We start from the raw sequence: 24,813 nt of genomic DNA on the forward strand, positions 1-24,813 counted from the left end.
CTATACAAAAAATCAACTGATAAAGTAACAAAAATATAATCAATTTTGTGAGAAGATCAGATTTTTCAAAATCAAATTAGCAAAAAAAAACCTGACCTGATTGAGAAAAACAGATGTCATTTTTGGATTTAGCGGCGCAAAATGGTCCTAATTCAGTTGAAAAAACCTAGACAACTTGCAAAAAACATTTTTTGTAACCCAGTGTAATAATAATAATAATAATAATAATAATAATAATAATAATAATAATAATTTTTAGACATTTGAGGTGTAATGAAAATATTGAAGCAGAAAGAAAAATAAATAACTTAATCAGACTGGACAACAGAGCACAAAGGACTAGGCAAAATATAATTAAAACAGCAAGGATTTAGATAAACTAAAATAAAGTTTTCTGGCTTTTTTTGACATATTTTCAATATACTTAAGGGATTTGTAATACTTAATAAAATCATATAAAAACAAGTTAAAGGATTTTTCGTATTTTTCCACTTACAAGAATGAATATGATATTTTCCCAAAATAATAGTAAGGTTAACTATGTCTTTGACATTAACTTCTAATGAATCCATAAAATAAATAATATCACATAAAGAAAAAAATGGAATATTTTCAATTTTTAAGGACAACCAATCGTGAATATCAGCCCAAAAAGAAATGCTGCGTGAACAATTAAAAAACAAATGAAGACAGTCTATTTCAGTGGGCTCCATGCACAGCCTCAGTACTTCCTGAACTTCAGGTGGGTCCTTTATTTCCTGTCTCTCACTATTGGACACACTGATTAATCCAGGTGTGTCTGCTGCTTCTTGTTGTGACTACTGATTAATTAGACACACCTGGATTAATCAGTGTGTCCAATAGTGAAAGACAGGAAATAAAGGACCCACCTGAAGTTCAGGAAGTAGTGAGGCTGTGCATAGAGCCCATTGTATCTTGCCTTAGTCCTCTGTGCTCTATTGTCCAGTCAGATTTATTTATTTTATGTTCTTATCCTGGTTTTTATCCCGGATTGTTTTTATCTTTTCTGGTTTTTATTGTGTTTTATTGCATCTTGTTTTTATTTATTTGATCTTATCTATTTTATTCTTTTACTTATCCATGCTGCTACACCGATGAATGGTGGAACACTGAGCACTTTTTGTCCTGTCTTTTTGTCCTGTCTGTAAGCATGATCAAGTCTCTGTCTTGCATGTTCAATGTATGTGTTGTTGTAATGCCAAGGCAATCACCTAGACTGCAAAACAAATCTACCTACGGGTATAAATAAAGTAACCTTGACCTTATTTTTCTTTCTGTTTCAACATGTTCATTGCATTTCAAATGTCTTAATTTTTTTTTTTGTTTATTTTGTTTCAGATAGTTGTAATAGTTGTGTTTAACCGTTCCACCATGTCTCCAAATGTATTTCTATACTGAACAACAAAAGAAACGCAAGTATGTTTCGGTATTGGTTTATATGGGAGTTTTATTATGAATATTGGTTTCATATGAGATATTTATATCCAGCTGTGAAATTTACAGTGGCAGTACATTGAATTGTGTCCATGAGCACTGAGTTGACGGTCACGGAGATGGGCCAAGCGAATATGGCGATCCTGATTACGGGTGGTCACACGTGGTCTTCCGGATCTTGCTCTGTCCCGAGTGGTCCCTGTGTCACGGAATCGTGTCCTCAGCCTACTGATGGTGGACTCGTGCACTTGCAGACGTCTGGCAACGTTGCGAGCCGTTAAACCAGCATCAAGCATACCAATGGCGCGTTCTCTCAGATTATCGTTAAGGCGAGGCATCGTGGTAATGCAGTAACTTTTGAATCTTACCATTTCTTTTTATAGCCCCCGGATAAACAAAGGGAATTGCCACTCCCATTTGTTGCTCCCACTACCATATCACTCAAAACCTACCGCACCTCCGATACTTTGTACACGTGCTCAACACCACTCGTGGTCGTGTTTGCCTGCAAACACACGCTCCAATGGTTACAACTCACTTATTTTAATGTGTATCTCAGCTGACAGCTCAACAGGACAGCTGAACTCTTGCCTAAATTAACGACCAAAACTTGCGTTTCTTTTGTTGTTCAGTATATATTTCTCTTCTGTAATATTTTTCCCATTCTTGTTATGTAAATTTGCTTTGTGCCAATAAAAAAAAAGACAAAGAAAGAAAATGAATTCATGAAAAAAAAAACTACTGTTGACATGTAATTTGTCTCCCCCTACTTCCCCCCTTCTCCCCCAGTTTCTATCTTTATCGCTCTCTCTTTTTCTCTTCAACCCCAACTGGTCAAGGCAGATGTCCATCCTCCAGGAGTCTGGGTCTGCTCCAGGTTTCTGCTGTTAAAGGGAAGTTTTTCCTCACCACTGTCACCAGTCACAAGTGTTTACTCCTGGAGGATTCTGTTGGGTTTCTGTAAACTGACTTAGAGTCTGGTTTTGACCAACTCTGTATGTAAAGTGTCATGAGATCATTTTTGTCATGATTTGGTGCTATATAAATAAAATTTGATTGATTGATTGATTTGATTGTTTTTCCCCTGTAAGTTGCTTTGGGAAAAAAAGTGTCTGCCAATTGCATAAATGTAAAATGTAATTTTATGGGATGTGTGAATAATATAGTTACTTTTATTTGTAATATATTTTTTATTTTCTTGAAAAAAAAACCCAAAACAAAACTTTATATCCATGGTTGTAAATGTTCTGGATTTAATTGAACCAATATCTACCTAGTGGCAACTTTTAACCATAGTTTTTTCTGTTAAACATGCTGACCATAATTTTATTTTCACACCAAGCAAGGATATATAAACAGTTCTGTCTTTGACCTGTATGATAGGCTACATCATAGTTCACAGCTGTCATAATCAAAGTCACACTTAATTCAATACATTTCTGTTTACATCCAATGCCTGGATACTACAGGGTGTCCCATAAGTCTCCATACATAGGAGACATAATACATTCCATACCTATATGGTTCTAACATGTATTTCTTTATATTTCAGATAACCCAAAGAATGCATTTGAATAAAGAGCAACGAATTGAAATCATCCTGATGGCCGGTTCAGCAAGCAGTCGTATGGTTGCAAGCGCATTTAACAGAAAACATGGGACGAGTATCACACATGACACTGTGGCAAAACTTACTGTCAAGTTAAAAAAAACAGGAAGTGTTTTGGATAATTTTTTTCCCGACAAAATGGCAGTCATATAGAGCATATTATATAAATAAAAATGGTTTATGTCAAGAAACGTTTATTTTTCCTATGTATGGAGACTTATGGGACACCCTGTATTTGTGGCCCTGACTATGATGTTTCTGAGTTGCAATAAATGAAACAGCCATCGAGTGTCACCATTGTCCACATAATCTAATGCACGACTTCTACCTCTGATGTAGAATGGAAATAATAAAGGCAAAGTGTTGTAGTCACTGAGAAATGCATTTGTAATTGTAACTTATGCCACTGAAATTATTATTTTTTTTACAAAAAAGCACAGATTGCTCTTAAGATCTTCTGTGAAGTGGTCATACCTATTACATATTGTTGTTTTTTTTTATTCAGATGGCAAATACATGGTGTTTTAACTGGCTAGAGCACAGGTCTAAACATGTGGCCCGGGGGCCAAATCCAGCCCGCCAAAGGGCCCAGTCCGGCCCTTGGGACGAATTTTTGAAATGCAAAAATTACGCTGAAGATATTAATAATCCTTCTAGTTCAGGTTCCACATTCAGACCAATTCAGTCTCCAGTGGGTCAGAACCAGTAAAATACGATCATAATAACATAAAAATAATGACAACTCCAAATGTTTCTCTTTGTAAATGTAAATATTTTCATGTATTTACACTAAAACAAAGTATAATTTTGCAAAAAATGCAAATAACCTGAAATGTCTTAAGAGAAATAAGTACAATTTTACCAATAGTCTGCCTGTTATTAAATGTTTTGTGTATTTGTAGATCCACTGTGATCTGTACGTTATAATTTACATGTGGAAATGATAAACTGAGGCAGAATATTGTTAAAATTACACTTATTTTTTTCAGTTTGTTCATGTGATTCACATGTTTTGAAAGGATAGTTTGTAGATGTAAACATTTTCATAATGTAAATTTACTTTTTTCGCTCTAAAACATCGAGAAAAGTTTGGAGTTGACATTATTTACATATTATTATGTTATTATTTTACTGGTCCGGCCCACTGCAGATCAAATTTAGCTGCATCTGGCCCCTCAGCTAAAATGAGTTTGACACCCCTGGGCTAGAGTATGACTAAGTTTAAACAAATTGCCAAATTTACCATTTTTCCATGTACTTCGTTGCCATAATTATAAATAATAAATATTTTTCAGTTTAAGAGGTTGTATGAGGAGAGAATAGAGAAGCTTTATAACAGCATGTAATGAAATAATTTTACTTATTTTCTTTTCATTGACTGTCATGTAAACTGTTTACTGTAATAGTTGTAACAGCAACTTATCTGATGTAAGCAGATGTTTCAAGAAAGGGACAGGTATTATACGTTTTCTTCATCCTTCTCCTTTCCAATTATTTACATCGGAATGAATAAATAAAACAAAATTAAATTAAATAATACATCAATCAGTGGTCAGGTGAAGAGGTCATGAGGCAAAATATCATTATAATGTATCAAACACAGTACCATCAATAAATGTATGAACATGTCAGGGTGTCCCTTAATCCACACACACAACTTTATTAAATTATTTATATAACTAGCCTGATGGGAAGTGCATACCAATAGATTAAACAAAATAAAAAATTCAACAATGTCAGGGAAGCTGTAAAATATAGCAGTGACCATACATAAAGTGCTTTACACAGGTTATTTGTGTTAAAGAAATGCTTTGACAGTGTGCGTTATCCCTTTTGTTTTTAACACAACAATTCCTCCACATCTAAAGCTCCCTAGAGAATACTTCAGCCACATCACACACCTTAGGATGAACTGTGATGTGACTCTAAGCCCGGCCTTTATCTCCCACATCAGTGCTGGATGTCCCTAAGGCTGTGAGCTTCTGAAAACAGAAGAGTGGAGGCTGTTGAAGCGGTATATTGCAGTATTTTACAATCAGTTCCACAACAAGTAAGTTTAGTGTGTAAAACTCTTAACCCATAAAGACCCAAACAGCCACTGGTGACCACAAACATCTGCTGATCTAAACTGTTTAATACCTGTTGATCCACTAATTCTATCAATTCATGTAAATAACTGGTGTAAAATACAGTTTGTCATGTTTTCACGGTCATCAGATATGACTCATTTGGACATTCAGAGGCTCTGTGGTTACCATGGAAACACTGTCATCTTCTACAACATTGATTCACTACTAAAGCCCATTGAGCTGGATCAATGACAGTGAATGGAGACACTTAGTTTATGTTCAGTTATTTATATATTTTACTGAAAAAGTCCCTTTTTCTTCAGTTTTCTCTGTTTTGATATAAAAACCTTTGAATTTACTCTCAGCTTTTATAAACATATACATGATCCATGGATTAAATATTAGAAAACAGATACTTTACACTGAAAAAACTCAAAATAAAGAGGATAATATTACAATAAATAGCGATAAACACTTAAGAAAGTTTAAATATAGAGAAAACTTCATTTGGGAACTTCCACAAAAATACCATTGGGTCATTATGGGTTAACACTAAATGCCATGTAACACATTTGGCATCAAAATCTTAAAGAAAGAAAGAGCATTTAAAGCATTATGACATTAAAACATATAATTCATCAAGGTGAAGTCATAGTTGTGGTTTTAAATAAAATTGTTATGATTCATCAGAACAAAAAACTTGCAAACCTTTTTTTGGAAAAACTGACAGAAATGGTGAAGTGCAGAATAAAACAGCAGTTTTATAATGTTATTCATGCATCATTCTAAATGGAAATATATGATAACCAGTTATTTTCGTAACATTTTCATTGGAAAGAATTTTGATGACATTTAGAAGCATTGCTTTACTTTCTGTTCTGTCCTTATTATGTTTACTTGTGTATGCATTAAGGAAAGGTTTTAAAGCATTCTATGAATAAATATCTGCAACAACACAAATACATATGGGTCAAAAGTGCACATTTGTTATTGCATATATGATAACAAATATCTGTAGGTTTTATATCCCATATTGTGAGGCCATATTTGTGAGCGATCAGCTGTTACATTTAACACTGGAAAAAAAATCCAAATCTTACCAAGTGTATTTTTCTCATTTCTTGTCAAAATATCTCATCACACTTATAATAAGACATAATCACTTAAAGAGTAACTTTTCAGTGAGATATAAGAACTTATTTTTAGACAATAGATCTTGAAAATCTAATTCCAAGAAATCTTACCAAGACAAGTTTCACTTGTTCCACTGGCAGATTTTTTTGCTTGACTTTAGCAAAAAAAAATCTTGAATTAAGCAAAAAACATTTGCCAATATGTAAGTTGTAACGCACATGAGTAAATGAGAAACTGAGGCATAATATTGTTAAAATTGCACTTATTTTTCTTAAGACATTTCAAGTTGTTCATAGTATTTACGTTTTTAAGGAAACTTTGTAGCTCATAATGTAACTTTTACTTAAATGTTCCTTTTTTCATTGTTATTATTTTACTGGTCTGGCCCACTTGAGATCACATTGAGCTGAGTCTGTGCAATTACATGACAACTTTTATTCTTGGTTTAAAGTGATTAAAGATTAGATCCTATTTCAGATGCCCATGTAAACACCTTATTCCAGTTGAAAAAGAAAAGTTCGGATTGAATTTAAACCAATTACAGTCACTGGTTTAATCCACTTTTGATTATTAATTATTCCTGGGACATGTAAACCCTTTATTCCGTTTGGACTTTATTCCTTCCATTCTGCACATGCTCGTTGTCTTGTCCTGTGGCGATGACGCACACATTCTGCACTGGCGGAAGAATATGCAATGCAGTCTAGTCTTACCAAACCGTTCCAGTGGGCTATTCTGATGGGATCTACCAGCCTCTAAAACCCTGAAGGAAGAGTTCACCACTTGTTTTTGATTCATTCATTTGTCATGCACTAATGAGTTCGATAAGTGGGCAAATCAGTTTGCACTGCAGTCCACCGACTGCCTTGTTCTCGCAGCCCTTCCGTTAGCTTAGCCTAGCCTAGCTTAGCATAATCGCTTCATTCCTATGGTCAGACTTGGCCAGGCTTTTATAGGTGATCCATAGTATTTAATGAGTGATTTTGTGAAATTCACTTCTCCCTAATCATTCCTTTAGTCCGGTGGGGTCAATATGATCACAAACTGAGGCTCAAATCATGGCGATGTGACTTAGTGCACTAGTAAAATCTTGGGAAATAAAAACTAATGCAAAGCTAAAACGGTAAAGCAAAGCTAATTTAGCGCATGCATCCCTTCCAACAAATAGATTTTACAACTTCCGTCAACACAACAGTCCCAAGATTGTATGAGTGCAGTAAGTTGCAGATCTAAAGAAATAATTAGGGAGAATCGGATTTCACAAAATCACTTACAAAAGACAACAAATCACCTTTAAAAACTGGCTACATGCGACCATGGAAATGCAGTGACTATGCTAAGCTAAGCTAACAGAAGGGCTGCGAGAACCGAATAAACGTTTCTCCTGTAAACCTTTATTCGGGTTTAACATTTCCATGTAAACAGAAGAGAAACTACTTTAGTTCTGGATTAATTTCTTCTGGAAAAATAAATTGGATTCAAAAAACATCATGTAACCGTACCCAATGTGGCCCTAACACCCCTGGGCTAGACCAAAGCAATGTAGTCCTACAGTTGGGTTGTCATTGAAGAACACATTTACCACCTTTGACTGTCCTGTGTCTCCCGGACAAGCCCATCTCTCTCTCAACCTCAGCTCTCAGCTCGTCCTTCTGCTGCTTCTCCTCTGCTTTCTGTGCCTTTAACAGCATTTTTTTCTCTTTCTTCGAAGCCTTCTCTGCTCTTTTAAACATCTTTTTTGTGTAGTGCCCTCCACCATTTTCTTGAACCATTCTCTCAACTTTCTCCAGGAGCTCATCGGTCTGTCGAGGTTCACTCACTCGATTGTTGAAGACGTGATATCTGCCGTGGCAAAGGTCAATGAGGCCCATGAGCTCTTCACTCTTTGAAATAAAACCCTCAATTGTTTGCTTCTTCAGCTTATCCCCATGTGTGAACAACACTATTGAGTATTTCACGGCCTCCTCACCAAATGTGCTTTGAATCATCCTCAGCGTTTCCTTCTCCTCCTTGGTGAATCGACCCAACCTCAGAACCACCAGGAAGGCATGAGGACCAGGAGCAGATAAAGACATGCACGTCTTTATTTTCTTTAACACTTCATCTTCAGGGAAATTGGTGTCGAACAGCCCCGGAGTATCGACGACAGCCACCTTTCGACCCCTGACCTCTCCCTCAGCTCTCTGGCATTGAAGTGTCCAGGAAGAGGAAGACAGTTCCGACTGAAACTCCTCCCTTCCCAGGATGGTGTTTCCCGCACCACTTTTCCCTGCTCCTGTCTTCCCGACAAGTATGAGTCGTAGCCCATCACTCTTCTTCTGCTTACGTGATCCTGTAGAAATAGAACAACTTAGTTTTCATATTTCTGCATAAAACCTCTGTGTGAAATATTCAACCATATCGCACGTTTGGGGCTTTTTATTGATTAACCCATAAAGACCCAAACATCTATCGACCTAAACCATCTACTGACGTAAATGTTTAATACCTGCTGATCCATTAATCCAGTGTTTGTCCAACCTTGGGGGCGGGACCCCACGTGGGGTCACCTTGGATTCAAATAGTAATTGATTAAAATAAAAACTTACTAATAATAATCCCAATCCATAAAAGACATGACAAACTGTGAGGCTGAAACTGAAGCACTGTGGTTCTGTTTATCTTTCATATGTTCACTGTGATCAGTTTCAGATGCTGCAGCTCTTTCATAATTCATAGTTTGAGTTCTTGTTTATTCAGTATTAATTGTCAGCCTTGTAAATCCAAGCTGGACTGACTGTACATATCCTGACCAAGGAAAATAAAATTCTCACTTTGTGCAGTAATCTTCGCGTTTATTTGCAACATAGAATAGAAAACTATTACATGATCAACTAGAAAAGCACTCGGAGAGCGCAGACCTCCGCCAAGGCAAATCGGTGCCCCCCCCCGCTCGATCACCACCAAAATTTAATCATTTGTTCCTTGTGCCAGTATCAACATTTCGTGAAATTTTCATCCAAATCTGTCCATAACTTTTTGAGTTATCTTGCACACAGTAAGAGAGACAGACAGATGGACAAACAGACAGACAAACCAGCGCTGGCAAAAACATAAGCTCCTTGGCGGAGGTAAAAAAACAAATTAATTTTAGCAAAAAAAAAAAAAAAAAAAAAAGTCTCAGGTTGCCAGAAACTTGTGATGTTAAAATGGGGAACCACTGCACTATTCCAATCAACAGATGTCAACAGTTGGGACATTCAGAGGCTCCGTAGTGAATGCGGAAACACTGTCATCTTCTACAACATTGATTCACCAGTAAAACCAGTGGAGTTCAATCAATGACAGTGGATGGAGACACTGAGTTTATGTTAACTCTTTATAGTTCACTCACAGAAATACTCTGAAATTCAAAATTTCAACCTTAGTGTGTTACAGGGGGACATAATAAGACCTTATTACTTTTGCGAAATTTAGAGAAAAAAACTTTAATGTCATGTAGAAAATCAAGGTCAATGAAGTTACCATATTTGGTTCCTTGGCCATAAGCGGCAAAAACATATGTAATGTGAAAGGAACACGTATTTTAGAACATTAGAACATCCCTTTAAGAGCATTACAACAACGTAAGTGCTGATCCAGACCCCTGTCCACATCCACATTATCCCTTTGAACATCATTCCTTACATTAGTACCATTACTTCATGGTACCTAACAAAGCAGGTCCACTCACTGTTCATGCAGAGGTGGACCTTACAGACCCTGTAGACCACATTGGATCTGAGATTGTTGACTCACTGTCCTCACTGGAACTGTTGCTGTTACTGTCTTGTAATGTGTGTGGAAATTACCAAAAATAGTCACTTGGCTGATAAAGGATTAATGATAGATTTTGCGGAAAACGTCAAATTTTGTTCAGTTTTCTCTGTATTGATGTAATAACCTTTAAATTTACTTTGAGTTTTCATGAACATCTAAATTAAATATAGGAAATTAAATATAGAAAAATACATGATTTACAGTGAAACATGCAAAATACAGAGTATAATATTATAATTAATGGTGGCAAGTCACGTAACAAAGACTAAATAGAGAGAAAAATTAATTTGGGAACTGACACAAAAGTAGCACTGGGTCTTTATTGATTAAACACCAGAGTGCCCCTTCCAAAATACTGAGCAGTTTACTCTAGGCAGATCTTCTGGCAGAATTTTTTTTTTTTTTTTTTTTTTTTTTACAGCCATTTTACATGAAGTTGTATTGCTGTTCTTTTAGTTCTTGCTTAACTGATAACCTAATAGAACCTTAATGGTAAAAGGAAATTAATTCACCTAGTCTAAGAGCCAATGTGCAAGAATGAGGGTGAAATATGAGGATCTATTAACAGTAATGGAATTAATTTTTTTTTTAGATGAAATTAACATGGTGATGAAAATGTTTTGTGACCATAAAAACATAGAATAGCAATTTATCTACAGTGGGAGTAGACAGAAGTTTACAGGGTTTACAGTGGCAGCCAGAGACAAGAAGAAGTACTGTCACCCATTATGTTTGAGTGTAGATTCAAGGGAATTTTATTTATACAGCACATTTCATACACATAAGCAATTAAAAGGATCCTTTAGAGCAAAATAAAAACTAAACATAAGTGGTTAAATGAGAAAAGATCAAAACACACACAAATATAATGAAGAGAATCTACAGAGTACTTCAAATCTTAATAAAAACATATATATTAAACCAATTTATAGAATATACACCACTCCAGATTTACATACTAATAGACTTACAGTACAATAAGAATAAAATGCACATTATGGAGTTCATTCATAGGCACAAAAAAGAAACATTTTCCACCTGGATTTTAACCTATGCGGACCCAAACAGCCACTGGCAAACAAAAACATCTACTGATCTAAACTGTTTAATCCTTGTTCATCCACTAATCCTATCTATACATGTAAATAATTGGTGTAAAATGCAATTTGTCATCTATATGGCAATCTTGTAGGTGAAAATCATCTTGTGGCCACGCATTTTTTTTTTCTTTCTCACACGTCACCAAAAGGGGCGCCGTAGTGTACAAATATTACATGAAGATTTCTTTCTCAATTAAGAAAAAATACAGCATGATACAAGATTATCTGCTTGTGGGAATTATTGTAAAAATCCACTTTTTTTCATTATCTTATGTTGAAGTTCCATGAGATCTAGAAGATAAGACTATTAGATTATTTAAAGATGCCATGCCACACGTATTTCATTACTTTTGTGGTAATGTCTGATGTTCTACCATGAACTCTGTAACATTTTTTGTTGGTTACCAAGTTGGTTTGTGGTTACCAAGTCTTAACCCATTCTAACGTGGTATAGAATGTCTACTGGAAGACTCAGCTGGGTTTGTGCCAGTTCTCATGAATATTCAACATGCTAATCTGTTTGATTCTGATTGGGCAACAGCTAGCCAATGAGAGCCTGGCTTTTCAGCATTCTTTACCCTGCACAACAAGTAGAGGAACTGGTGGAAACAAAAATGAAACTTAACATGCTTTGAACGTCCGACTCCCAGCTTCTATGCTTCCCTTGTACGGCGGACCTTACATGGAATTTTCAGAACTTCTAACCTGTATCCACTGAACCCCCTCCACTGCTCTATGGGCCCCCCGAGAATGCTGGGCCCCATGAATTTGTCATGTTTACCCCCCTTTTACGGTGCCCCAGTTTGCTGTATATGAAAACTGTCACTGAACTAGATGAATTCTGTGGGCGTGATCTCATGAATACTAATGAGCTCAGGCATTAACACGTCACACTGACCAGCTTTTCTAATTGATCTGATTTCTCCGGTTTTGTGTAGCAGGGCACCTTTAAAAAAAAAAAATCATCAGTCTTTAAATGGATGTTGTGCAGTTCTTATTGTACGTTGCATCGATCTGAGACTTTGAGTGATATAATGGCAATGGAAGCTCCTACAGCTGCTCCAGCTGCAACGCCAACTGCCAAACCAATTGGACCTCCTGCAACTCCAAGCAGACCTCCAATGGCAGCACCACAGGCTGTCGCTACAGCAACCGCTGGAGCAGCAATGAAATCATTTGATCTTTCAGCTCGATATCGGGCTTCATTCTGGTATCTGATATGCACCTGTTGCTCCTTTCTGTAAAAGACCTTTCCTCCATATTTGGCTCTGAGTTCATCCAGCTCCTTCTGCTTCTGCGCCTCCATCTCCTGTAGGAGTCGCTCTTTCTCCTTTTCAATGGCCGCCTCTGCTTTCATGAACATCTCATTGGTGTAGAAGTGTCCGCCATTACTCATAGTCATCTTATCAATTTTATCCAGGAGTTGGCGGGTTTGTTCGGGGTCTTTCACCTCGTTGTTGAAGACGTGGTAGCGATTGTGGCACTTTCGGATTATTTCTAACAGGTCTGCACTTTCAGAAAGGTAGCCCTCAAAGCTTTGCTTCCTCAGCTGGTCTCCATGTGTGAATAAAACCAGTGTGTAGTCAGCTGCTTCTTCACCAAATGTAGTTTGAATCATGGAGACAGTGTCTTTCTCCTCCTTGGTGAACCTGCCCAGCTGAAGAACCACCAGGAAGGCGTGAGGACCGGGAGCAGACAAAGAGATGCACATCTTGATTCTTCTCAGAACCTCCTCTTGGGTGAAGTTGGTGTCAAAGAGTCCTGGGGTGTCAATGATGGCAACCTTTCGACCATCAACCTCTCCCTTGGCTTTCTGGCATTCAGATGTCATGGAGGATGGAGATAGCTCTGACTCGAAGGCTTCCCTCCCCAGGATGGTGTTTCCCGCTGCGCTCTTCCCAACTCCAGTTTTCCCGACCAGAACAATCCTCCTCTCACTCTCACTGTAACCACTGTACCCTGTCAGACAGAAATATACTGTTCATCATACAGTGTGGTGTTGTCAGGGAGACAGCTGCTGTTACAAAACTCCAAATGGGAAAAAAACATTTCTCATCTGACCGCATTCTTCAAACAGTGATGAGACGGTATCAAGTCAGTTTCAAACCAAAAGTATGTTTACACGGATGAAACACAAAACCCCGCCCTGGCATAGACAATGACAATGCACTTTTGCTTCAATCGAACAGGTTTAGCAGAAAGGTAAGACACTTCCGAGATATCAAGAGACCAACAAAGTCAACTATTTTTTTCCTTTCATATGATCTACTTTGTGTTCCCATTATTTCCTAAAGTGAAGCCAGTTGGTGCCACTAAGATTTATATTCAGGGTCATTTCTAAAGGTGTGGATTGCATATTGGATTCATAAGTACCTTCCTGAATTCTCATCTTTGCAAAGGGAGGAGTTGAGGTAAGGACATAAGCAGCTGGGTCTTTTCATGAAACTGGGTTCATTTTGGTACGTGGCACTTTTCCAGCTTTTTAGACCCAATAATAAAAGAGAAATGTAGACATATTTCCCCTCAGGATGTACCTAATGATGACCTCAGATAAATGCAAAGAAATTTTGCTCTTGCTCTGAGCCATTCCAAAATTAACGAATTTTTAATAAAATATTGATTCCAAAAATAGGAACCCAGAAAAGCTACCTAGGTGTCAATGCATTTTATCTTGAAAACATCACATGAAATGGTCTTATATACTGCTATAAATAAAGACACTGTGTTAAATTTGACGATCCTAGTGGTTTTTGTAATCCAGACGTGCAGGTTTTTCATGAATCTCAGTCTCATTCCAGGTTTCATGTGCAACCCATCATGTCCACTCACATTACATGCGGAACCTGCTCATTTAAATACATATAAATCACAAGTGATTTTGCAAAAGTGGCCATTTTTGTGAAACATTCTCCCATGCATATTTACTTAAATCCCCAAAATGTACCATTGAGGGAATAAAAACATATTCGAAAAAACAGTCGTGCGTAATTTTCGTGTCCTTTTCAACCACATTACATGCAGATTTTTGAATGCACGTGTCAAATAAAAATGTGTTATATCTATAAAATTGTTTTTCTTTTATCTCAGTAAATATTTATTTTTAAAATAAACTTGCTTCATAACATTAGTCTACATCTGGTTTGAACTTTTAGCCCCCATGTCCTGTTTTTAGGAACCAGTTTCATAGAAGCACCCAGCTACATCCTTTCATCAGAGACATTATTTTAGAGACATTTAAATAAAATGCATGGAATAGCTGCATCAACTGCCCTCATCGTAAGTACTGATTATCGTTTAATTCATCTGTTTCATAGTGTGGTTTAATGTGTCAGCAGATGATGTAGAAACACAGAAATGTACGATTGAAGATTTGATCATTTTAGTAACCTAATGCAAATTTAAATTGAGTAAAACTGTTTTTTCTTGTGTTCCTGCTGTGGTTTGTATGATTCAGACATGTATCACATGTATCATTACAAAAACATCTGAGGGAATTGATTTTTCATACAGCCTTATGCCGATAAGAAGCTAAATGAGTGACTATTGTGTGGAGAAAGGGGGGATTCAATAAGCTGACACTTCCTCCTACTCCTTTTCGAATGTGTTAATGAAGTCATTATACATTGTTATAAGTTCTTGAAATCTGTTTTATTTCTAGGAACTAAAGTAGGATTAGGTTTAGGGTTAGAGTTACCTGTGGATCACCACCCAGCCTTACCGGTCCTCAATTATATCTCAAAATCTCAAGAATTTCACCTACTTAAATATAGGCTATAAACTATTGTCCATAAAGTTAGAATAATTTGTTTTTCAGACACTCTTTTTTATTCCTGTTCATACACATCAGTAATCACCTTTGACCAGGTGCAATGATTACATACTGAGTCCCACTTATAAATCACAATGTCCCAGTCGTTTCATGACAAGGGGTAAAAATGTTCTATTTCAACTTCATGCGTATATAAAAATATGAACATATTAGGGAACTGGAACGTCCTTCAAGATGACACGCTGAGATTGATTTCTGGGTCACAACAGATAAACAGCAAGATAAAAATGAATGAATTGAGAAGAACCTCATATGTGATTAGTTTCTCTGTGTCTCTCTCAGATGGATAAACTCTGGGTGTTTATCCATCTGACAGGAAGCTACTTTGCATGGGCAGCTTGTAAACTACAAGTAGTTCATCATGGCAGTAGTTCAAACAAACTGCATTTCTACCCCAGGAGAAATGCAGTTTGTAGCAAATGCTTTTTATTTTCAGCATTAAATTGAGAATGTACATGTGTATATGAAACAAAATACGGCCATGGTTGGGGCGGCACCATCGCTATCGGGGGTGGCGCTGCGGCACATCTGCGAAGCATTGGAGTGCTGCCATGGCAAACCCATTAGATGCAACGATGGCTGTGATGTCATGACATGATCATGCCATCAAAGCAATTCAGGGGGAAATTGCACTAAATTTGCGCACCAGCATCCTAATATTATTGTTTGTAAAGCACTTTTTTTCAATTATTTAGATGATCTGATGAACATTATCAACTCTAAAGCAAGTAAAATAAACAGAATGTGTCAAATATATAATCTTATTTAATTTATATAATTTCTATTTTTTTATACCTCCAGCTTTTTTATTTTTATTTATTTTTATTTACATTTGTATCTACATATTGAAAATGTAAAATATTTTATGAAATGTGACTATTTTCTTATCCTACTTTGATGTAATACTATTACGTACATGTACAAACTGTTCAATTGTTCATTGTTCAATAAAAAAAAATCAGGAGGAAAGAAAAAGGGACTTTTTGCATTCAATGGTGAAATACAGTTTATAATACCAAAAAAAAAAAAAACCCTTAATTTTATGTTGTTGCCCAGAATTGTAGTTTGCAAATTGAGTAGTTAAACTACAAAATAATTACCCAAAAAGTATTTGAACTACTTGACTTGGCAAAAAAAATATGAATGTTGTTTAACTACCAGCAAGTTACAGCAAAATGTAGTTTAACTACGTACTTCAACTACATGAGTTTAAGTCTCCCCAACACTGTAAACACCTAAAAAACTAAATGCTTAATGTGTAATATAAAATGACATCTAGAAGTGAAGTGACAGATTGCAACCAAATGGATATCCAGTTCTCCCTCTCTTATGGCACAAAAGGAACCCCTTAGAGCCAGAGTTTTCTTGTCAAAATATATAATCTTATTTAATTTATATAATTTCTATTTTTATACCTTGAGCTTTTCTATTTTGATTAGTTTTGTTTTTTTTTTGTTTTTTTTTAAATTTACATTTGTATATATATTGAAAATGTAAAATATATTATGAAATGTGATTATTTTCTTATCCTACTTTGATGTAACACTATTATGTATACATACTGTTCAATTGTTCATTGCTCAATAAAAAAAAAAAAAAAATTCAGAAGGAAAGAAAAAGGGACTTTTTGCATTCAATGGTGAAATACAATTTATATTACAAATAATAAATCTAAAAAAAAAAACCTGTAATTTTATGTTGTTGCCCAGAATTGTAGTTTGCAAATTGAGTAGTTGAACTACAAAATAATTACCCAAAAAATATTTGAATAACTTGACATGGCAAAAAAATATGAATGTAGTTTAACTACCAGCAAGTTACAGCAAAATGTAGTTTAACTACTTACTCCAACTACATGTAGTTTAAGTCTCCCCAACACTGTAAACACCAAAGAAAAACACCTAAATGTTTAATGTGCAATATAAAATGACATCTAGAAGTGAAGTGACAGACTGCAACCAAATGAATATCCAGTTCTCCTTCTCTTATGGTACAAAAGGAACCCCTTAGAGCCAGAGTTTTTTTTGTCAAAATATATAATCTTATTTAATTTATATAATTTCAATTTTTATAGCTTGAGCTTTTCTATTTTGATTAGTTTTTTGTTTTGTTTTGTTTTTTTAATTTACATTTGTATATATATTGAAAATGTAACATATTTTATGAAATGTGACTATTTTCTTATCCTACTTTGATGTAATACTATTATGTATACATACTGTTCAATTGTTCATTGCTCAATAAAAAAAAAAAAAAAAAATTCAGAAGGAAAGAAAAAGGGACTTTTTGCATTCAATGGTGAAATACAATTTATATTACAAATAATAAATCTAAAAAAAAAACCTGTAATTTTATGTTGTTGCCCAGAATTGTAGTTTGCAAATTGAGTAGTTAAACTACAAAATAATTACCCAAAAAGTATTTGAATAACTTGACATGGCAAAAAAATATGAATGTAGTTTAACTACTTACTCCAACTACATGTAGTTTAAGTCTCCCCAACACTGTAAACACCAAAAAAAACACCTAAATGCTTAATGTGCAATATAAAATGACATCTAGAAGTGAAGTGACAGACTGCAACCAAATGAATATCCAGTTCTCCTTCTCTTATGGTACAAAAGGAACCCCTTAGAGCCAGAGTTTTTCTTGTCTGTTTTGGTCTGAAACATCCAGTAGTAGGTGACATAACACGTCTTTATGCTCGATGCTAAATGGCCTTAAATGAAAAGGAAAAGGAAGAGGAAGGCTGTTAGGAGCTAGCACTCTGTGAGATGTGACTCATCCGTCCATTTATATTTGTAGGTGGTGAAACACTAATGGAAACATAATCATATTGCTTTTATCGTATTAGAGCCTCCTGAATCCTTCCTAAATCTTACATTCTGGCTCTTGTATCAAAATGCCACAGTTGTTATCAGGCCCCAAGTTTCATGGCAACAATCCAGTGAGTCTCCATCCAGTTGCAACACAAGTGCATTTGAGCACCAAATTCTAAATATTCTGCTTCACTGTTTTTCTTGCACTGCTTTAACCATAAAGACCCAAAGACCCCGTCTACTGATCTAAACTGTTTAATGCCTGTTGATCCATTAATCCTATCAATACATGTAAATAATTGGTGTAAAATACAGTTATTTATCTTTTCATGGTCATCAGATATGACCCATTTGGACGCTCAGAGGCTCCGTAGTTACCATGGTAACACCATCATCTTCTACAACATTGATTCACCAGTTGGAGTTGGATCAATGACAGTGGATGGAGACACTTGTTTTTACATTCAGTTACTGATTTTGTTGCTGAAAGTAACTTTTTTCTTCAGTTTTCTATGTTTTGGATCTAATCACCCTCAACTTTAATCTAAGCTTTTATGAACATATACATGATCAATACAAATGTACAAATTAACTATTATTCAAAATATAAAGAGCTCAGGATTGACTAAAGAAAAGACTTGTTTAAAAGACTATGATCAAAATTGGTAGTTTAGATAAGGACATGATTTACCTGAATTAAATTAAATAGGTATTCCCTTCTGTTGTATATTTAGCAATGATTATATTGAAAAAAAAAAAAAAAAAAAAAAAAAAAAAATTGTTTGTTTGTTTTCATATGGAGACATTGTGTTAATTGTAAATAGGGTTAGGCAAAATAAGTCTGAACTTCAGCCTAAACCCTTTCAGTCGCATTGTATATGGAACAATGGATATGTTGGTTTTGTTTGCTTTTTAAAGTAATTAACGACCGAATAAACTACTACTACTACTACTACTTAAAATAAATTAAATATAGGAAAATAACAGATCTTTACTGAAAAAATGCCAAATTACAGAAGGTAATACAATAATACATGGTGATAAATCTCTTAAAGCTTAACCCTTTCATGCATAGTGGTCACTACAGTGGACAGTTATTCTACTGCTGTGTATATTCATGGATTTTGTTATTTTAGTTTCATATCAACCAACACAATACACAATACACTGCAACTGATAACATTACTGTAACTTTGCTGTTCTTGATAAACTGAATTTAACATGTTTGAGTGTAAATCAATTCCTTGTTATAGTTATTAGACTGTAATTAACTACAAATTTATTTAAAAATTTTTTTTTTTTTTGGCATATTATCTCCATGAAGTGACTAGTATTGGAGTTCACAACAAACAAAAAGTTGAGGATATTTCTTTTTTTTTTTTTGTCTTTTTTTTTGGTCATTTTTGCCATTTGTAAATAAAACTATGTCTGGTCATTAAAAAAAATGTGTTTCAATTCAATTCACACACAGAAAAGTAAAAAGCGTTGTGCAAAAATCCCAACTGAAAAAAATAGCCCCCACAATTTTAAATATCCATAACTTTTTGTTTGTAGTGTATGTTAAAATGTGAGAAAACATCAAATTAGCAGCATTAAATGTTTTTATTTCATAGTTTTCACACAGTATATCAGAAAATACACATTTTGTTGCTTTAAAAATTAAACGCACATTTTTGCAACTCCATGAAAAATTTCTTCATAAAAAAAAAATAATAATTTCATTGTTTTTTAAATGCCTAAAGAGGAATAAAGAAAAAAAAATCTTGATTAACTTTCTCCTAATTCATGCATGAAAGGGTAAATATCGAGAAAAATTCATTTAGGAGTTGCCACTGTAGGTTCAGGCTCTGCTCTACAAACCTGTTTTACTAGTCTCTGTTTTACCAGTCTCATTAAATATAGACAATTTTAAAAAAAAAGTGCAACCAACAAAAAACTTGCTTGGTTGGTTGGTTGCACTCAAAAAAAAAAAAAAAAAAAAAAAAAAAAAAGGACAGTTCTATTGTTATCTTTGTTCATGTGATTCCTCCTGCCTTTGTTACACAACCATTACATGCAACCAAGATTAACATCCACGTGAACCTACTGGACCTACAACATTCTTCAGCTGTGTCCTCAGTGTGAACGTAAGTCAAAGACAGATTTCTGCCACAATTAACACTATTGTCACTGTACTGTTACTGTATCATTACATATTAAGGAGTGGTTGGAATAAACAACCTCATTGCATCTTAATCCTTGTGATTTTATATCTTAAGCCCTTCGATTAAAAATAATTATTGTATAACTCCTATCTTATCATCAAATAGAGCAGAATGCAGTCACAATGTGCAAATAATCCAGACTGACGTAATAACTGAATACAGTTCACAGATAGAATATTACTTTCTCTTCTACAAAAGTGACAACAACGTGTGATCATTCATATAGTTAGCCTCATAGCATAACTGTCTAACTCATACACTATATAGACAAAAGTATTGGGACATGTTGAATTCAGGTGTTTCTTTTCTGGGGTCTGGGATACAAAATAATAATAACAAATGTCTTAATACAGTTTTATATTGTGATAAATATCATTTTATTGGTTAGTTTGGTTTAAATTGTGTTCCAAAATGCTTCAGAGATGTTTTTTTCTTAATTATTTTATCCATGACTAATTTTAAATGTTCTACGTCTAAATTTCTAAAATATTTTTCATGCTCTGACTGTAAATAATAATTTTCTACTACAACTAACCATCTACTTTTTTCACATCTCACTGAGGAAGACAAATCTCCCTTTAAACTTAAAGGGAATATTGATATTTCTAAAGTATATGGACAAAATATTGGGACACATCTCTATAGCTTTAAGATGTCCTGTTTATGCTGATTTGAGATATAAACATCACTATTTATATTTACCACAATATAAAACTAGAATTAGTGTTTTGTATCCCAGACCCCTGTTAGAAAAGTAAACACCTAAATTCAATGTGTCCCAATACTTTTGTCCATATAGCGTATGACTTAGACGATTATACTACAAGACTAACGATATGAAAAACAGAAATGACTGGGTCTGACCTTGATAGTAAGCTCCACTCATGTTGCTCCTGTTGCTGTGAAACCTGTCATGAATGAATAGTCTTCTCTGGAACCTGGCTGACGCTCCAGCCTTCTTATGTGCACATGGGTGTCGACCGGTGTCGTCTGGCATAACTGGAATTTCCAAGCATGAGGAAGTGTGCCGTGTTATTAAAAACCACCCGGATTTGCAGGGATTGTTTATTCAAAGCATCTACTGGAAGCAGAAATCAAATCTGTCAAGAAATTACACTCAGTCTCGTTTGTTATGAAACTGGATACATAAGCCTATCAAGCCTATACAGCAGGGGTCTCAAACTCAGATCCTCGAGGGCCGGTATCCTGCATGTTTTAGTTGTTTCCCTCTTCCAGCACACCTGACGGTCGTTATCAGGCTTCTGCAGAGCTTGATGGTAGGCTTATCATTTGAATCAGGTGTGTTGGAAGAGGGATACATCTAAAACATGCAGGATAGTGGCCCTCGAGGACCGGAGTTTGAGACCCCTGCTATACAGGGAAACTGGTGAAGTATGTATGTACTGATGTATCTTAGGGTGTATTCACCCCTGGAAAGTCCTTTGGTCTGCGTCTTTGATTCAGATCGAATGCAGACTTTATTTTTTGTTTGGGTTGGATTGCATTCTCATTCCAGTTGGTTGTTGTTTCTGTTAATAAATCCGTTTTTTCCCTTCAACATGTGCATTTGAGTCCCATCCATTCACAGCCCTAGACAGGAGACTGTGGTCAGTGACAGGAGAAGCAGCGCCAGCGAAATGTCAGATTCAGAGTGTTATGACCTGGCTCGGAGGCCACAACAAAGAAGGGGAACACACCATAAATGAAGTTTAACACAACAATGCTTTATTAAATCAAATTAAGCCTTTCATGCATGAATATAGAAGAACCTTAGTCAAGATTTTTTTTTCCAGAGTGTTTTTATTCCTCTTTAGGCACGAAAAAAAAAAAACAATGTGATTGAATTTTTTTTAATGAACTTATTTTTTTTTTAATAGAGTTTAATGTTTATTCAGCTGGACACTGCGTTTAATTCTTCAAGCAAAGAAACATGTACTTAAAACACAATAACAGAAAGTGATATACTGTGTGAAAACTATGAAATAAAAACATTTTTCATGCAGCTAATCTGATGTTTTCTCACATTTTAGCATACACTAATACTAGTTATTACTCACTTCATGGAGATAATATGCAAAAAAAAAAAAATTTGTTTAAGAAAACTGTTAATTACAGTCTAATAAAAACTACAAATTGATTTACACTCAAACATGTTAGCGCAGATCAGGTTTATCTAGAACAGCAAAGTTACTGTAATGGTATGAATGTCAGTGTATCAGATGGATTATAAGTGCCCACTGTGTTGGCTGATATGGAACTAAAACAACAAAACCTGTGAATATACAAGAGAACAGCTGGAGAATAACTGTCCACTCGAGTGACCGCTATGCATGAAAGGGTTAAGCCAAATTAGGCCAATTTAGGAAAAGACAAACTAAAGTATACAACAGAATGTAAGTGAGTCATCAGTAATGTCAGTAGTGTAGGTGTGCATGGGCGAGCATGTGTTGATGTGAGTGTTGAAAAGTGCAGAACAGAACAAAACAAAACATTAAAGCAACATAACCAAACCAAGGGCTGAAGAACCAAGGACCTGTGAGGGCAGCAAGCAGAGAGAGAGTGAGTTCTGCAGGCAGACTATTTAAGGGCAGGAACTCTGGGCGCCACAGGTGTTCCTGATTTCCCCATCAGGTGCCTGTTAGAAGACAAGCTGGAAGAATACATAGCACCCCCCAGTGGCCGTAACAAGAGGTATTGGTATTGGAAGCGGGACGGCAGTAACGGATGACTGACAGGAGGCTCAGCCAATTATTTTATTCAGACCGAATAAAATGATTGGTCAGATTTTTATCAGAAATTATAAGAGAATTAAACATTTTTTAGTTCAAAACCTGGTGGATTTCTTTTACATTTCACATTGACACACGCTTCTTATGATCATTTTAACCTGTTTAACCCTGACCATATTTTCAGGGGAAAAACACCTAAAAAGACATACCCAAAGTAAATGAAGAATTACAGTGATCCCTTGCCAATTCGCGCTTTAAGTTCCGCAGTTTTAGTTATTTGCGGATTTTTCAGAATATTCATCAAAAAATAAAAAATCAAGAAAAAATCACGGAAATTCCGCGAAAATCCACCCCACAGCAGACGAGAGGCCGCAGCTGCCAGAGAGAGAGAGAGAGAGAGAGAGAGAGAGAGAGAGAGAGAGGAGAATGTAGAAATGTCAGTTCATGCATGTACGTGTGTTGTGTGTTGATGCTCGAGACCAAAGAGAGAGAGAGAGAGAGAGAGAGAGAGAGAGAGAGAGAGAGAGAGAGAGAGAGAGAGAGAACTGATTCGTTTCTTGTGCGTATGAGAGGAAAAGAGAGCTGGGAGTAGATGTGCGTGTGTTCGTGTGTACGTATACGATGGATAAGCGTCACGAATGAAGAGAGGAGAGAGTACGTATCAGCTGTTCGTACGTATGCACATGTGTGTGTGTTTTGTTTACTTTCTACATTCTTTTCTTTCAGATGTTTTACAGTACGTACATGTACATGTATCCGATCTATATATATATATATATATATATATATGCATGTATACATGTACTAATCATTGTTTTCTTTTATATATATCTCATTTATTTCATAATTATTACATTTGCAGTACTTATATACTATTTATACATACATACATACATGTACCTAAGTCTAGGATAGGCTCGGGGGGCTCCGGCTCCAGTTCGCGGATTTTCGATTTTCGCGGGGGGCGCTGGTCCCCATTAACCGCGAAAAATAAGGGATCACTGTACCTATAATACTTATAATAATAAGGTTCATATGGATGTTCTTGGTGTCTATGGACATTTAGAGACCTCACAGAATCTATTCCCATTGTCTAAAAGTATCTATTACTATGCCTGAGTAAACTGTAACAAACTAAGAGAAATTAGAATTTTTTATCCTCGCCTGTTTTTTTTTTTCGGCTGGATTGACGATGATATGAATAAATTAATTGTTCGTGTCAGAGATTTTTAATAGCGTATATTTCACCCCACAAAGATTAAAAATCATGTTTGAACATTAAAGTTTGCACTAAAATACACTTTTGATGTACTTTTATTAACATTAGGGTCTAAACTTTGAGCAAAAGTTGAAAAAAACATCCATTGTCCGGATTTATTATATTTTATAGTAGATGAATATTAATATAATTTTTTTAGCCCTAATATAATTTTTTAGCTAAAGGGGTTAAGATGACGAAAGAAAAGTGTAAAAATGCCACATCATATGGTATAGCTTTAACCCTGTTCTAAAAGACATGTTCTTTTCTTTTTTTTTTTTTTTTTTTAGATATGTTTGGTAGATACTAACCATTTTACTTTAAGAATGAGCAACACGATCTGGAGGTGCTCTGACCCAGTGATTTGACATCATAATTTCTCCCTTGTCAAAGTTGCTCAGATCCCTCCTCTTGCCATTTTTGTTATTTCCAACACATCAACTTCGAGGCTAAATGTCTACTCACTGCCTATTATATCCACCCACTGACAGGTCCCGTTGTACTGAGATAATCAAAATTAATACCACTTTTCTTGTCAGTGTCAGAATGTTATGGCTAATTGGTGTACACCCAGAGTATTTATTAATTACTGAAATTTCTTCTTTCATAATGCTTTTTGAGTGTTTTTTTTTTTTTTTTCCAACCATGCTGTTTTGTTGTATAATGAGGCTTGGCAGCACTTGCCATTCATCCATTGCTTTGCAAATTACTGTATGTGGAAATGATAGTTTCACATTTTGGCAAAGTGAAACACTGTGCTGTGTTGAATAATTATAGACATTTTTACTACAGAATAATTTATTCTTTTG

The 24,813-nt window shown here is 35.4% G+C and overlaps 1 protein-coding gene across 2 annotated transcripts; it reads right to left on the reverse strand.

The window, feature by feature from the left end:
• Window positions 1–7,650: 7,650 nt before the first annotated feature.
• Window positions 7,651–21,002, reverse strand: LOC115413550 (GTPase IMAP family member 9-like). 2 transcript variants are annotated; one of them, XM_030126473.1, is made up of 2 exons: window positions 20,882–21,002; window positions 7,651–8,599 (listed from the first exon to the last, which is right to left on the reverse strand). In XM_030126473.1, exons 1-2 carry the CDS (start codon window positions 20,901–20,903, stop codon window positions 7,830–7,832), a joined length of 792 nt encoding a protein of 263 aa, XP_029982333.1. In that variant the 5' UTR covers window positions 20,904–21,002; the 3' UTR covers window positions 7,651–7,829. The 2 variants fall into 2 exon arrangements, with proteins under 2 accessions (XP_029982333.1, XP_029982332.1); XM_030126472.1 differs by lacking the exon at window positions 7,651–8,599 and adding an exon at window positions 10,444–13,124.
• Window positions 21,003–24,813: the final 3,811 nt, after the last annotated feature.

Source organism: Sphaeramia orbicularis, chromosome 22 (genome assembly GCF_902148855.1).
Source record: "Sphaeramia orbicularis chromosome 22, fSphaOr1.1, whole genome shotgun sequence".
Classification (NCBI taxonomy): Eukaryota; Metazoa; Chordata; class Actinopteri; order Kurtiformes; family Apogonidae; genus Sphaeramia; species Sphaeramia orbicularis.

Bases quoted from the DNA above. Each gene is read 5' to 3' on its own strand.
- LOC115413550 (XM_030126472.1), bottom strand. From the start codon at position 20,903: ATGAGTGGAGCTTACTATCAAG. The intron at 13,125-20,881 runs GTCAGACCCAGT...TCTGTCTGACAG, and splicing joins GAGTGGAGCTTACTATCAAG to GGTACAGTGGTTACAGTGAG.